This window comes from Pseudorasbora parva, chromosome 6 (genome assembly GCF_024679245.1).
Source record: "Pseudorasbora parva isolate DD20220531a chromosome 6, ASM2467924v1, whole genome shotgun sequence".
NCBI lineage: Eukaryota > Metazoa > Chordata > Actinopteri > Cypriniformes > Gobionidae > Pseudorasbora > Pseudorasbora parva.
The window spans coordinates 29110675-29126593 of NC_090177.1; the positions used below are offsets into that span (position 1 = coordinate 29110675).

Consider the following 15919-nt stretch of genomic DNA (forward strand, 5'->3'; position numbering starts at 1 on the left):
CAGCTCTCATTACTCCTGCATTTAGTGCTCAGTGCTGTGATACTCGCAGTGACTCACTCATTATATTGAACAGACACGTTCAGTTTTTAATTGTAGTGTCTCTAACTCAGTCACAGTAATCAAGTTGGTGGTGTTGGGAATGGCCTCACAGGGCAGCGAAGCATTCTGGGAATTGTAGTCTTTCATCCCCATGGGACAAAAATACATTTTCTGTCTTTTCTCAGTCTAGAAGACACCAAATTCAAAAATAATTTCACATTTCTACTGCATTGATGACCCAGTTTAAATACAGATTCATCTTCCCAGCGCTGAAGTACCCCTTTAAGTGCTGTAAGCCACGCTCGTTTTCCCTTGTCAGTCATTGGCGTAATGGTGCCGTATATATGGACATTCTTATCAGATTTGTTAGTGCTAAAAACACTTTCCAGGATTTTTTTTTCAGTTTATTCCTGTTGCTGTGGCAACAGCACAGCTTAACCCTGCACTCCATTTTTAGTAATGTTCAAAAAGTTTCCGCTCTTGCTTTTTTACACCATTTCAACAAGGGGTTCGTCGTTAAAAGTCGAATACATCACATTTCTGAAAGAGAGAACAACAGTACACAGTCATGTTATTCAAGCGGTTTATGACTGTAGATAAGGGATGCTAGAGGAAGTGGATATATGTGTGTGTTCTGCCAACGCTTGAAGAGTAGAGCTATACACACGCTCAGTAAGTTACTTCTGTCTTAAAGTAAAAGTAGCTCTGTGTTAGGTAAATTAGACGTGACTCTTTAATTTGCCCGATTTATTTAAGTCAGTTAAAAAAATCTGTCTGGGGTTCTTTCAAACAGAGAACATTACATTTAATGAGCCAACATGTCGCCATGTTTTTTCAGGGTGGGACATACTGTAAGGTTTATCTTAGAGCTGCGCGATTAATCATTAAAAGATCTAATCCAATTTCAGATCTGCACTGGTGCTGCCACTGAGCCAGAGAGAGCAGTTGTCGTATAAAACAGCTTCACAAACTTTTCAAACTCACAGAATCATTATTTCTGTCTTACAATGAGTCATGTTATCACGGAAGTACTGGGAACAACGCTTATAGTTTGTATATAAACACTCATGTCTACGAAATCATTTCGGCGGTGATAATTGGCCACTCCGATAATCGGTCGACCGCGATCACTGTCACGGATAGCATCTTTCTTCTTTCAATTCATCATTAAAGTTTATTATTTCCACGCATTTTAAAGCTATGTTAGTTTAAACTTCTAACTGATTGTTTTCTGAGCTCACTTATCTGAAGCACACGCACACAGACGTCAAGTCTCGTGAGTAACTTCTCTTTCGCATTTTTTGTTGTGTGTAAACTGTTACATACACACAAGGGTCTTGTCCAGCGTTGTCGCTTTTGCAAACTAAATATTGGTCACTGTGGGTGGAAACGTGCAGATTAAGGGGCGGTTAGAATATAATAAGCAGTGGCGCCACCAGGGGGTGGCCAGGGGTGGCCACGGATTGCACAAGATTGCGTTTTAGCGGCGCTTTGCTGCCATAGCGACGGAGTCTCGAGAACATGCGCTGGAAACTTGCGCGTTTTTTTAAAAACACGTCGAGCTCGCGTCCACAGTTTGAACGCAAGAGGATTTCCTGATATACCTAAGACAAACTGCACCCTTTGCAGAGAAGCATTTCAGTGTCTCCGACTGTCTGACTGAAAGCATGCGATGACAGACACATCCGTGAACTAAAGGTAGTTTTTTTTAATGGATAATATAATATAATATTCCATACATTATCAGAGCTTGGCAGACTTATTTGTCTAGACATTAGAATGGTTAATTAATAGATTATAGCCTATTGATGTTATCAATTTATCATTTAGCAGTTTGATATTTAAAAAATATTTAGATTAAAATGAGACAAATAATTAGACAATAATATAGTCATAATAGTAAATTAATAAAGAGGATTAAACATTTTAGAATTTCAGAATTGTCAGTCAAGTGTCAGTATGTTTTTTTTTCTTCCCAAATCCGTTTTGAAAATCATTTATGAGCTTGGAAAATAAAGAGTATCATTATTTTGGTACTGGATAATTTGAACTGAAGAGCCTCATAAATTAATAGACTTATTAATAAACTTTGCGCACTCAGACAGCAACAGGTCAGTGCATGCCCGTCAGTCAACAGTTTCAAAAGAAGTTAACGTTAAAGACGAAGACTACTGGTAAGTAAATAAGTCAAAAAATATTTTTTAGTAAAAGACGACGGGGAATTATATGTTGTGACGTGCTACAGGCCGGTTTACTACACCAGTAGAATAAAATTCTGAAATTATGGTTTCTAGTTTTGGTGTGCCACCCCAAGATTTTAAGTGGCCCCATCTGGCCACCCCTATGAAAAATTTCTGGAGGCGCCACTGATAATAAGATCTCCTGCTTACGTCAGAAGGGGAGAGAAATCTGAGCGGCTCGTTTGTTCATGTGCTTGGAGAGAAAAGCTTACCAAAACCAAGTTACTGCGTTGTTCTTTTTCATGTTTTCTGCGTTGGTAGATGCACCGGAGACCTGATTATAGCACTTAAACACAGGAAAGAAAAGTCCTTTAAAATTTTAATTTATCTTTAAATAAATTCATTCAAGAGATTTGTTCAAAATGCTGATTCATCCAGTAATGTCATTGAACCATTTGTTAAAACAGTTTTAAAATAAAAATGTATTCACATTAACTAGATCATTTTTTTATTTTCTACACTGCAGCTATTAACATTTTGTCAGAAACTCTAGTAAATCACATTATTCTGTTTAGATTTCTGTTCAGAATCGTTGAAGAATTGTGATCAGAAACGTTTTTTGAGGGCAAGATGAGTCATCAATATTTTTGGCCTGTTTTTTGGGGGGAAAAATTGAAATTTTGAAAATCACATATCAAATAAAATACATTTTGTCAACTACTAGGAGTAGACTAAAATATGGATGACCTAAGAGCTGTAAGACATAGACAAGGAAAGCCACAAAACTATCCTTTTCATATGCAAACACTTTTGCAGCACTAAATTATTTACCCCTGAATTTTTTATTTTATTTTAAGCTTTCCCACAATAAAACCAGTCATAATTAGTTTTACATGATCATCGCGTGCTTTCTCTGACCCTTAGAATTCACCAGGGCTGCATTTCCCAATAGCATTGTAAGCCTAAGTAGATCGCAGAACTACTGCCACAAATTTCCAACTCATGCTTTTGAAAAACGTGACCCTGGCTGTTTTTGCTGCTGTACCTTTAAGACTTCTAGATGTAAATCACTTCTGCTAGCTTAGCAATTATGTAATGTTTGTTCTTAATCAGGCCTTAGGGTTAGTTGGTAAAAAAAATTATTAATTAAATAACAAAATTCCAAAGTTTAAAATAAAACAGCTTAAAATATATATTGCGTTTGTTCACCTGCATGTCATGTGACTAATATCCCACATTAGAGAACAGTGAATGTACAAATGTTTTGTTGAAAATCGAATGAAAATCTTAGTGGGAATTAAATTAAATTATTTAAGTCAAAGGGGTTTGACTTAAAATATCAACAAAAAAAGTTTGTGAATCCCTGTTCTCAATTTAATCATTGAAAATCAAGCATCTGTCTTTGTCTCAGTGACCCTCGTCTGGACGCTCAGCGACGGAGGCATTCGTCCGGAGGAATATCCACCACCCTGGAGATGCTTCCCGGGCTGGAGGGGGTGGAGCTGGGCATATACGGCAGGGTAAGAGCTTGTCATTCTGTCACTGCACTTCCTGTCAATCAATCAGTCAGGCAATGTCATGGGGCATTGTGCTCAATGTACTAGCTGACCTGCTTGGAAATGACAGCTATATATCTCCTTATTTGATGCACCCAGGAGGTTAGTCAGGACCTAACAAGGGGCTGTCAGGATGTTTCAGATTGACAGACAGCTTATGATCTTCTGTTGTGCAGACGGTGTCGTACGCTCAGTTCCTGTACCCCACTAACGCTCTGGACCGCCACAAGCCTGCAGTGGATCTCGCTCTCCCCCTGCCCTATTCCAGAAACAGCATCCCTCGCAGTTTTCCTCCCTCACGCCTCAACAGCACCGTCGGACTGGACCTGGGTATGTCTCACACACACATACACACATACGCACACAAACTACTACATCTAGACTTGCGAGGACCTCTCATAGACATCTGCTGCTGCAGATGTCTAAACCTAACTCTACCCATTACATACACATTCTTGGCTTTATTTGGTATTACTTGTGCAGTTTAGAAACCTTTATACTTTTTAATTGTGTAATAGTGTATATATAAGAAATGTGTGCTTTTATTCAGCAATGAATAGCTATTTGGACATAGAATGGCTTTTCTGAAGTAAATGTAACATTATGTGATGTACGTAAATGTAACATCAAGCTGTTTTATTGATGTCTTTTCGGGAACCAATCACAAACTGGCTTATCCACCTGGCGCACTATTGGCGGGTTTAACATGATGACGGATAGAGAAGCGATGGGGTCATTGCCTGTTGATCACGCCTCTTGTGGTCTGATTGGTTGAAGGACTATCCAATTGCATACAGAGTCATTTGAATTATGTTCGTTTATCAGGCCTCTTGTGCAGTAGAAAATACAGAGCAGACTCCCCAGACCAATGTTCAAAATTGAGCTTGGTCTGGTGATAGCCAGACAAGAGTTCTACTATATCTTCCAAAAAACCTTCTGTTTATTCATGTTTATCTTATATTTGGTCCTCACATATGTAACTAAATTACACACACCCTTTCTCTGTTTAGTTCTGTAACCACTCAAATGTCAACCACACTGAAATCTGACAACATCTGAAACTCTTTTCTGTAGCGGATTCTTTTGCTAGTGACCTTTTTTGACTTGTTAGATTTTAGACAAGACTCTCTCTCTCTCTCTCTCTCTCTCTCTCTCTCTCTCTCTCTCTCTCTCTCTCTCTCTCTCTCTCTCTCTCTCTCTGTGTGTGTGTGTGCTTGTTTTAGTGAAATATCTGGACACAAATGTATATTACAAGGAGAGGGTGAAATGCAGAAAAATGCAGAATGTTTCCTGTGATGGGTGGGTTTAGGAGCAGGGGCAGTGTAGGAGGATAGAAAATACAGTTTGTACGGTATAAACACCATTACGCCTATGGAATGTCCCCACATTTCACAAATATAAACGTGTGCGTGTGTGCATGTGTGCTTGCGCGTGTGTGTGTTTGCTGCGTAGGTCATAACACCTAAAAACATTTTTCTAATTCTGGACTGTGGGTATGGTGAAATTCTCCTTCATGCATGTGTAAAGGGTGACATTTAAACACACAATCACATACACACACTTAGAATACAAGCACACACTTGCACAAAGAAGTGTGTAGTAACTGATGGGAGCTTAATAAAGGTTTTAATGCTATATTACTCACTGAGTGGGTAGGGACATTTCAATCAACTTGATAGACACAGTTATTATCACAGTATTTCGTGTGCGTATGTCTGCGCGTACGTGTGTGTGTGCCAATGCTGCTATTCCTGCATTCTGATACTTAGTGAGTGTGTGAGTCACCAACTTCGCTATTTCAGCTCTCTGTATTCTTGTATGTTATTTTGCAAACCTGCATTAGCAACACTTGTTGGGTGTTGCTGATTGCAAGTACTGAGTACAAGTGCTGTTTATGCATTTTGTTTTAAAGGGATAGTTTCCCCCAAAATGAAAATCCTGTCATCAATTAAACCCTGACAGATGTTTAATTATTGGGTGAACTATGCCTTTAATATAGCTCTGCTCAGTGAGTTCAGAAAGAGGCACCATTATCTTAAAAACAATTATAGTGTACACGTTGCATTCACTTACTGTGTGTTATCTGTGGTTTGATTGGCTCATTTGACAGCTATGTTTGTTTGTTTGTTTGTTTTTTCAGGACTTGAAGACACTGAGTATGACCCCAATATGCTCAGTGACCCCCAGTGGCCATGTGGAAAACACAAAAGAGTCCTCATCTTTGCCTCATACATGGTGAGATGGATGGATATATATATATACACTAGCATGACTAACATGTAGCTACAAATTATAATGTCAGAATTGCGAGGTACAAACCTCACAATTAGAGTTATGATATTAATGACAAAAAAGTATTTATTTATTTATATTTATATTTTTTATTTGTTTAATGGTCTGGGCTTGTTCTTAAAAGTTTTTCTGAGAATCATCACTCTACACAACTTCTCTGCCAGTTAGCTTTTCTCAGATATAGGTTTGAGTTTTGAAAAATATAATGTGGCCCAATTTGGTCTTGTGTCTTGTTTTTGGACATTGATTTACCCATCAGACACATTTGTAGGGATGAATGGCTATCTGTGGGATTCAAGTATCTGTGCACAAAGCAGGGTGGTCTGACCAACAGACATGGCTAAACATAACTTATTCAGCGGACGTCATTGCTGACCACTGGGAAATGCTGTATATACGCTGTAAATCTCTGAAATGTTTTTATTGCTGAATAACTTATTAATATATACATTCTCAGCACTTAATGTCACTCTCTTTCTCACACTGTGGTTCTCTCACAGACGACAGTAATAGAGTACGTCAAACCGTCCGATCTGAAGAAGGACATGAATGAGACTTTTAAAGAAAAATTCCCGCACATCAAACTCACACTGAGCAAAATCAGAAGGTACACACAAATTGTAAATCTTATTTCAATAACTGTTTTCATATTCCTATGTTAATGTGGTCATATTGTTGTATGTGTGCACATGTTCACCTGATTTCAATAAACAGATTAAGCTAAAATTCTTTAAAAGACAGCTTTAACCCTTGTAAAAATGAAGTACATGGCAAAAGTGGCATAAGTGTACATAAAATAACATCCTTTAAGAGAATATACTTACCGTACTGAATGTCATTTTTTGGTCACATCATTGCATGTTCTTGCAATTGAATACAAATGTATTAATGTTTTGAGCTTGTCCACTTTTGACCACTTCCAGAGGTAGTTGAAAATGCATTTGACCGGACTGCTTTCGTAGTGTAAATGCTCATGTGGTCGAAAGCGCTCAAACAGCCACAAAAGACCGCGTGCTCACTTGCCTACTGACCTAATGCGTAGACATTGTGGGAAGTGCACTAGCCAGACAGGACATAAATTTTAAAGACGAAAAAAGTACTAAGCACAATGTTCTCTTCAGCTATCAGAGCGTAAATATTAAAGACCAGAAATATTATAGAGCAGAAATGAAAGCTCCTGCTCTCTGTGTATTTTTCCCTTGTCTCCTTTCGCCTTCATTTGTAAACTGTGTGAGTTTATTTCGTCCATTAGATCGAAAGATCTGAAAATAAATAAATATGAATTTACCCACCCATTGACCTTCTCCTCAAAGAATTCAGGACAGAAGTGGTTGAAAGTGGACAAAAGGGACAGATTTAAACACCAGGTGTACACTTTTTACTCTTTTTACAAGCTCTGTTCGAACCCGAGGAACTTTAGGATGTAACAAATCATTGAAATGAAGATTGTAAGAGACATTTATATTAGAAAAGTTTAGAGACAAGTAAAATGGAATTAAATGTAAAATTGTCATTACATTTAGCAGTACACATTAACTATATTATTTCATGAGACAATAAAAGTCATTATAAAATGACATATAAAGACGTACATTTATAAAGATAAAGTCCTACTTAAGTGGGTTAAAAGTACCCTAAAGCATTCAAAAGTTCAGCTAACTGCATTTAAAATAAATCTAGATGCTGTTTACTCCTGTATTTAGCATTCCAATCGAACTTTTCTTTTTCAAAACTTTTCTTAAAGGGTTAGTTCACCCAAAATTAAATGTATGTAATTTATCACCCACTCTCATGTAAATTCCAACCCATAAGACCTTCGGAACACAAATTTAGATATTTTTGATCAAATCTGAGAGCTTACTGACCACTCCATAGACACCAATTAAATTAACAATTTCAAGGACCATAAAGGTAATAAAGACATTGTAAACTAGTCCACATGACTACATTGGTTCAACCTTAATGTTATGAAGCGTCAATAACACTTTTTGTGCTCTTCATAACATTAAGGTTGAACCACTGTAGTCACATGGATTATTTTAACAATGTCTTAACTACCTTTTTGTGCGTTGAAGGTGGTCATTGTGTTGCTGTCTATGTGTGGTCAGAGAGAGCGTTTTCCTTCTCAGAGATTTATGTTCTTCCAGGTTTGGATCGACATTATGGTGAGTAATTATTGACAGAATTTTCATTTTAGGGTGAACTAACCCTTTAATACAGGTATAATCAGGGCCATGAACATCAAAGTGAACTCTCTTTAAAGGGTAAATGAAATATATGTCATTAATGAGATAATGACTAACCCTAATGTCGTTCCACACCCGTAACCATCCGTTTATCTTCAGAACACAGTTTAAGATATTTTATATTTAGTCCAAGAGTGTATGCAAGTGTATGCACACTATACTGTCCATGTCCAGAAAGGGAATAAAAACATCATCAAAGTAGTCCATATGTGACATCAGTTGGTTAGTTAGAATCTCTTGAAGCATCGAAAATACATTTTGGTCCAAAAATAACAAAAACTACGACTTTATTCAACATTTTCTTCTTTTCCCTGTTTGATTTTAGTCGTCAAATAAAGATTCAAGCGGTTATGAATCAGCGTATTGATTCATGATTTGGATTGCGTGCCAAACTGTTGAAATCATGTGACACTGGCGATCCGAATCATGAATCAATTCATAACCGTTTTAATCTTTATTTGAGGACTGAAAACAAACCCGGAAAAGAAGACAATGCTGAATAAAGTCGTCGTTTTTGTGATTTTTGGACCAAAATGTATCACATGCTTCAAGAGATTCTAATTAACTAACTGATGTCACATATGGACTACTTTGATGATGTTTGTATTCCCTTTCTGGACATGGACAGTATAGTGTGCATACACTTGCATACACTCTCGGACTAAATATAAAATATCTTAAACTGTGTTCTGAAGACGGACGGAGGTCTTACAAATGTGGACATCAATTAAATTTTTGGGTGAACTAACCAGTTAAGTACACTTAAGTAGCCTTTTATTTTATTAATATTATATGATCAGCAAGTTTTTTTTAATATATATATATACTTTGAAGATTTAAAGTACACTACTATTGCGCATTCAATGCATTTAGAATTATTTTGTTGTCTTGTTAATTTCTTCTCTTTATCTCTCCTAACATCTCTGTCATCATCCACCATCAGTTTGAAGCGAGAAATCAGTTCAGTAGGAGAGGAGTCTTCATTGCAGCCGGTCACCATAGCCATGGCATTTGTGTACTTCGAGAAGCTGGTCCTACAGGGGCGTCTCAACAAGCAGAACAGGAAGCTGGTGGCGGCCGCGTGCCTCCTACTCGCTGCAAAGATCAGCAGCGACCTGAAGAAACAAGAGGTCAAACAACTGATTGACGTGAGTGAGGCTTTGTCACACACACACTTTTACTATCACCATTGGTCAATTTAATGCACCCTTGTGAAAAGTTAATTTATTTCTATCACAAAAAAAAAAAAAAACTTTCCGACTCTTTTAAACAGTGATGTACAATCCTTTAATAGAGTTAAATAAATTATGCTATCGACCAAGAATTGCCCTTTATTTTGACATTTTTATATGCAGATTATATACACTAGGCCCTATTTTAACGATCTGAAGAGCATGGCACAGGTGCTTTTAGGGCTTGTTCCAATCCACTTTTGCTAGATGAATGACAGAAAAAAATGGTTGGTGTGCCACATGCATGGTCCAAAAGGTTTGCATCTAGTCTCTTAATGAGTCATGGGTGTGTTTTGGGCGTAACTTGCAATAAAACAGTCAGAGTCTCATCTCCCATTCCCTTTAATGGCTAGTTGTGCTTGCACCATGGCGGAGCTGCTATTTACCTGGCGGAAGTTGCGAGCGGAAAGACGGGACCCTACCCTGGCATCCTATATGCGCATATTTGCGCATATAACTCCTTACAAAAAAACAGCACTATTAACTTTAGAGCAGGTTTTTGTTGGTCAATGGCGCAGTCAATTTCAGTTACTTCAAAAAAGCAATGGCCCAACAATGTGCCTAAACACACCTGGCTTTCAGATGGGCAGATGTGCATTTGCTATCTAAACGTGGTGCTGGACATGAAAATGATAACTTGCGGTTGCACCTGGCATGGCATTGCGTCAGATATGATAGGGCTTTATGTCTTTATTATTACGGTTGGTCATTTTAATGCATCCTTGCAAATAAAAGTATTAATTTCTTTCACATACAAAAAAACAAAACTTGCTGACCCTTTTAAATAGTGGGGAACAAGCCTTTAATAGAGTAAAATAAGTTGCGATATCTGACAGTATTTTGACATTTGTGTATGCAGATTGTGTACACTATGTGTCAGTCCAAAATCCACTCGCCCTTGTCAAAGTTGTCAGTGTTTAATGAACTTCTATCTGTTTTGCTCTGCCCTCAGAAATTGGAGGAGAGGTTCCGGATTAGCCGTCGGGAACTGATTGCTTTCGAATTCACCATTTTGGTCGCGCTGGAAATGGCACTTTACCTTCCGGAGAGTAAAGTCATGCCCCACTACCGTAGACTGGTGCAGAAGACCTGACGTGTGTAGAGCAGAGGGCTCAGGGCCGTCGTGAATATGCAGATGAGATGCGCAAAGCAGCCGAAAGTGTGGGACTTCAGGTATCAGAGCGAATACACATCAACACAGGAAGAACTGATGTTCCAAATGAGGCTTTTTATAGCAATCGAGCCAGCGGCATCTGCTTTCATGGCTGTCTGTTTTTGTGACCACCATGGGAAAACAGTACGGATCTTCTTTTATCAAAAACAGAGGGATTTTATCTTTCAAACGACAAGGGAAGAGTTTAACTCCTGCTACTCCACTTCTATGAAACACTAAAGCACTTTTTTCAACTATACATGTTTTTTTTAATCTAAATCTTATGCAATTATAATAATATAATCATTAGCACAAATTACATAATGTATATGCACTTACTTTAGTAGAGTATTTGGAAAGCGTTATTGAGTGACTAAATCTACTTTAGTATTTAAAGCCAGTATGTTCATTGTCTTTGGGGCTTAATTTTACTGTGAAGAATGCTCTATATTAGAGCTGAGTTCAAGAAAAGCACATTCTCGGTGCTGGTGTGTTCTCACTTTTTTCTTTTATAGAATAAAAAAAAGAAATCCACCTTTTTAAATTCCACAGAAGAAAGAAAGCCCTGATGATGTAAATGATACCAGAAGTTAAATTGTTTTGGTGATTTATTATTTTAAGATGCCGTCATAAGTGTGTGTGTGTGTGTGTGTGTGTGTGTGTGTGTGTGTGTGTGTGTGTGTGTGTGTGTGTGTGTGTGTGTGTGTGTGTGTGTGTGTGTGTGTGTGTGTGTGTGTGTGTGTGTGTGTGTGTGTGAAAATATTGTTCAGTCTCAGTTTTTCATTGACAGCTAGTAACATGCTGTATACTATCATGAGAATTATCACACAAAGAAACCTTAACTTGTTACTTGCCCTTGCCCTTGTGTTTAAGTTTTTTTTCTTCCAGCACCAACAATGCAATATTTTAGTTGTTTGTCCCATTTTCAAACAGAACATTTCCAAACATTTACCAATTTCTTCCTGATATTATAGATTTATAATTCAGTCCAGACTGTATCACTGTGTGGAAAGGTTGTGAGTTGTGTGTCAGTAGCCAGTTTGCTGCTTTGTCCTTTATAGACTGATGTAGCCTATTTTACATACTGTGGTTCAATCAAAACATCCTTGTATTTACTTACATGGTGTGCTGGTAATGTTGTCCAATTATATTTTAATGTATGATGTATTTTTGAAATAGGACATTATTTTTCCAGTAATGTTTTGTTCTTATTCATCTATTGTGCTAAGCGAGACATTTGCACTTTGAAGCAGCGCGTATGCTATGGCGCCCTCTAGAGGAAGCGATTTACAATCACACGGCGATAGAAATATTGTTAGGAAGTGAATTTTGCTACATAAAGCATCCCGCCATTTACTCAGGAGATCTCTTTGAAGGCTAAATCACATTTTTCCAGGTTTTGGCTTAGTTTGTTCTGGGGCTCTCTGTCTCAAACAGAAACAAAGATAGGAGGTACTAATGGATCTGAAATATGAAAAATCACTTTTACACACGTTCAAATAAAGTGCCTAGGAATGTTTGTAATGAATCATTTGGTAAAAAGAGAAAATAGAAAGAAAATTTATTTACACCATTATTTACACTGTGATATTTTTTATTGTTACTCTCCAAAGGCAAACCTGTTCCAATTAAATTTTCAGTCAAATTTTTTTTATTATTATTTGATATAAATAGGCTATTAACACTCAATCTTATTTCAATCTGAGCATAGTCGAGCCAAACCCAGCTCTTACTGAACAGATCATAGGCTTCCGAGAGACCCGATCTTTCTTGCAACTCTGTTTTGACCAAATATTTCTGTTTTATTTTTACACTGTGTCATCAGTATGTTTATTCTGCTCATCATCAGGATAATATTCCAGCTCAGTGGACCGTTTCAGCCGTCGTGATCGTTCAGTGATAAGTGTTATATCTCCATTGTGTCGTCTCTTACAGTAATACTGAGGCTGTTTATTTCAAAGGTCAGAGGTAAAGGAGAATGAATCCTCAAGAGAACCGATATCATAAAATGCATTTCCCCTGATCTCTTCATGGAGTTGGGCAGATTTAGCTAATCTTCCATCTATGAATTATGATAGGAAGGCTGGGGAGGACACCAGCAGCAGATAAGAGATGGGGTAGGCTACAACGGGGCTACATTTAAAACATTTGCTTTTCACTACTCCTATAATGTGTGATATACAGGAAAATATATGTATTGAACATTTATGGAGCAACAGATTTTGTGTGAAAATAAATCAGAAAAGGGGTTTATTTTATTAAAAAATCTTCAAAATGTATGAGGTGACAAAGGGGGCCTTTTACCCCACACATAGAAAGGCAAAAGGCACACAGTATTGATACAAATACTTTAGCTAAAATAATATGTTTTTAATAAAGTTTAAGTTAATACTTGTTCAAAACAATCACTTTAGCAAAGTTTGAACTATTTAGCTGTTAATATAGAAATATATCTAAAAAATATAGAAACAAAATAATTTTAAAAAGTACAGATTCTGAAAGCATTGAAAGAGATCCCGTAATAATTTAATATACATTTACAGTAGTAACAATAACTTATAATTTATTATATGATATGATTAATATCACATTTTTAAATATGATGGTTTCATTATAAATATGGTGATTAACTCTAAGGTGGACACCCAACTTAATATATGAAACTTGTCATCTGAATCTAACCATGTCATTTTAACAGATGGAAAAGTCCGCCGGCTGTTTATTATCATGTTAAATTTGGTGCCTTTTACCCCAAATACCATACTTTTACATATTCTTCCATTATTGAAAAACTGTTTCTTTAATTACGTTGAACAAAACTGACAAACATTAACAAGACCTTTGTTTCAAAATATATTCAATAATTTTAGCGATTTGTATTTGCTTCTTAATCTACAACATTTTTAAAAACATAAAATATCAGATCAAATAAGTGCAGGTTCCACTTTGCGCTGCTGCCTGAGATCGCCTCAAAGATCAGGCAAATTTTAACGTGCATCTTGAAATGCGGATGTTTTGGAAAGTGCTGAGGGAAGTTTTTGTGCCATCTAATTGTTTAGAGGGAAATAAAATCAAAGGAGCATTTCACCCCAGTGGAGCCTTTAGCCCTGTTGTACCCTACAGCTGCATTATACTTGCTGAAATCATATTAGCATTGTTCCTATGCATTTTACAATATTCTGTTCTCTCTCTCTCTCTCTCTCTCTCGCTCTCTCTCTCTCTCTCTCTCTCTCTCTCTCTCTCTCTCTCGCTCTCTCTCTCTCTCTCTCTCTCTCTCTCTCTCTCTCTCTCTCTCTCTCTCTCTCATATATGTATTTACATGTGACATTTATTTAACTTGTTGATGAATAATTTTAATGTCTGTTAATTGTCATAATTGTTGAGTTATGCACTTTCACAAATATATTTTCTAAAATCACTGACAACTTGTGCAAGTGACTTCTTTTTATTCCTGGATATCGCAGAAAGATCATCCTTCTGTACAATATCACAACAAATACTTTTTCCCACCATTTATGAATACATAGATATAGTTACAAAATGTGTGTAGCCTGATGAATCTATAACCGGAAGTTCCTTCAGCTAGAATATAGTCCCTTTACAGGTTATTATATTTATGAAAGTGAGCCGTTGGCTGGATTTAAAGAGTTCCCGCTTCTGTTCTCTTCTAGAATAAACTCTGTGAAACTGAAACAAATTATTGATCAGCTGTCTGACTCCAAACACACACAGCCTTAACCTCTAGATAAGTTTGCATATGCAAAACAATAGATCCTGTTTGTCTGCAATATTAAACCATGAAACCATGACAGGCATTATTCCTGGAAGCAATAGTTAGATAGTGGGGATTCCTTTTGTGTGGGATATCCTTATATCAGTGAGTCATACAGTTAAACAAGAGGATCTCCTTCACCCTGAACACAGAGGAATCCCTCATGCATTGTTTAAACAGAAAGGCTGAAAAGTTGTGACAGTTACACTTGTACTTACTATAGTAATATCAGTAAATTATGAATCACAACCATAAACCTGACCCTAACTGTAGAACATGTAGTTAATTAATATTACTCAGTACTATTTAAGTACAATATAAAAATATTACTCTAAAATAAAGTATAACCTTTTTTTTCGCAGCATCATGCACAAAAAAGAAACTCAGACTATGTTATTTGAACAAGCTTTATTCACTTCTATAAGAAGAATAAATCAGATATTTCAGATATGTATAACATACATCAATAATCACATCAGAGAATGGTTTGGCTTTGAGAAACATTTAAGAATTTTTTTACAACATTTTGTTTTAAATAAATTACATTTCAGAAGTATTATCAAAATTGCATGCAGGCATGATTCATGTGTTATTCAGCCGAACATGGTTTTATAACACACATAGCCTACAGCCTATTGAGACCTTTTCTTTTCTTACTTTCAATACCATTTTACCATGACTATGATCTGGACAACTCGTTTTGTATAGCATGTTAAAATCTTGCAAAATCTCCAATGCCTTTTCATGTTTTCCACACGTTCTACATGTGATATTACAGAATAACTCTGGCGTCCTGTGCTGTTCTACTGACCGTCTGTGAAAAGAAAGAGTCATAAGTGGTGGAGCACAGATTTATTTATCACAGATAAATGATGTCAGTCCCAAACTAAAGCTCTTAATGTGCTATTATATTTTTTGTCCATACAATGAACGTCCAAACATGTGAAATTTTGGAACGACTTGAGGGTGAGTAAATGATGGGTGAACTGTTCCTTTACTACCCAACAGCCTCTCATCTAACAAGAAATATTACTAGCATACAATTAATTCGATGCATTGAATGAATACTTACTTCCACTCCCAAGTAGGATGTACTTTTTTAAAGCTGGGGGTATTCTTACAGCTCGGTGGAAAGCTCATGAGCTTGCTGTACTCATTTGTAACATTTTCAAGCTCATCCGGACTGCATGGCTTTTCGCAGTCTGAGCAGCGAATAGCCGTATAACCAGCCGTCATGACAGCAAAAACAAACACCTGTTTTAAACACAAGCACTCGTTAGTTGGCACTCATACACACTAAATTGTATATATTCTGATCCTTGAACAGTTTCTGTCATATAATGCACAGAATATTTTAGATGTACTCACCCACAGAGCAGAGATATTCATTCTTCAGTCTCTCAGTGTCACTCTTAAACTGCAAGGTAAAGCAGGAATGTTGATCTAGTG

The 15919-nt window shown here is 36.9% G+C and overlaps 1 protein-coding gene across 1 annotated transcript in view; it reads left to right on the top strand.

Moving 5' to 3' along the window:
* The window catches only part of cables2b (Cdk5 and Abl enzyme substrate 2b), a 29970-nt gene extending 15853 nt beyond the window's left edge, over positions 1-14117 (top strand). Inside the window, exons 4-9 of the mRNA XM_067446590.1 lie at positions 3631-3739; positions 3952-4105; positions 5916-6010; positions 6568-6674; positions 9257-9461; positions 10498-14117. Coding sequence (XP_067302691.1) covers positions 3631-3739; positions 3952-4105; positions 5916-6010; positions 6568-6674; positions 9257-9461; positions 10498-10638 — 811 coding nt within the window. The 3' untranslated portion in view covers positions 10639-14117. The remainder of the gene's footprint in view (positions 1-3630; positions 3740-3951; positions 4106-5915; positions 6011-6567; positions 6675-9256; positions 9462-10497) is intronic.
* The last annotated feature ends 1802 nt before the right edge of the window (positions 14118-15919 follow it).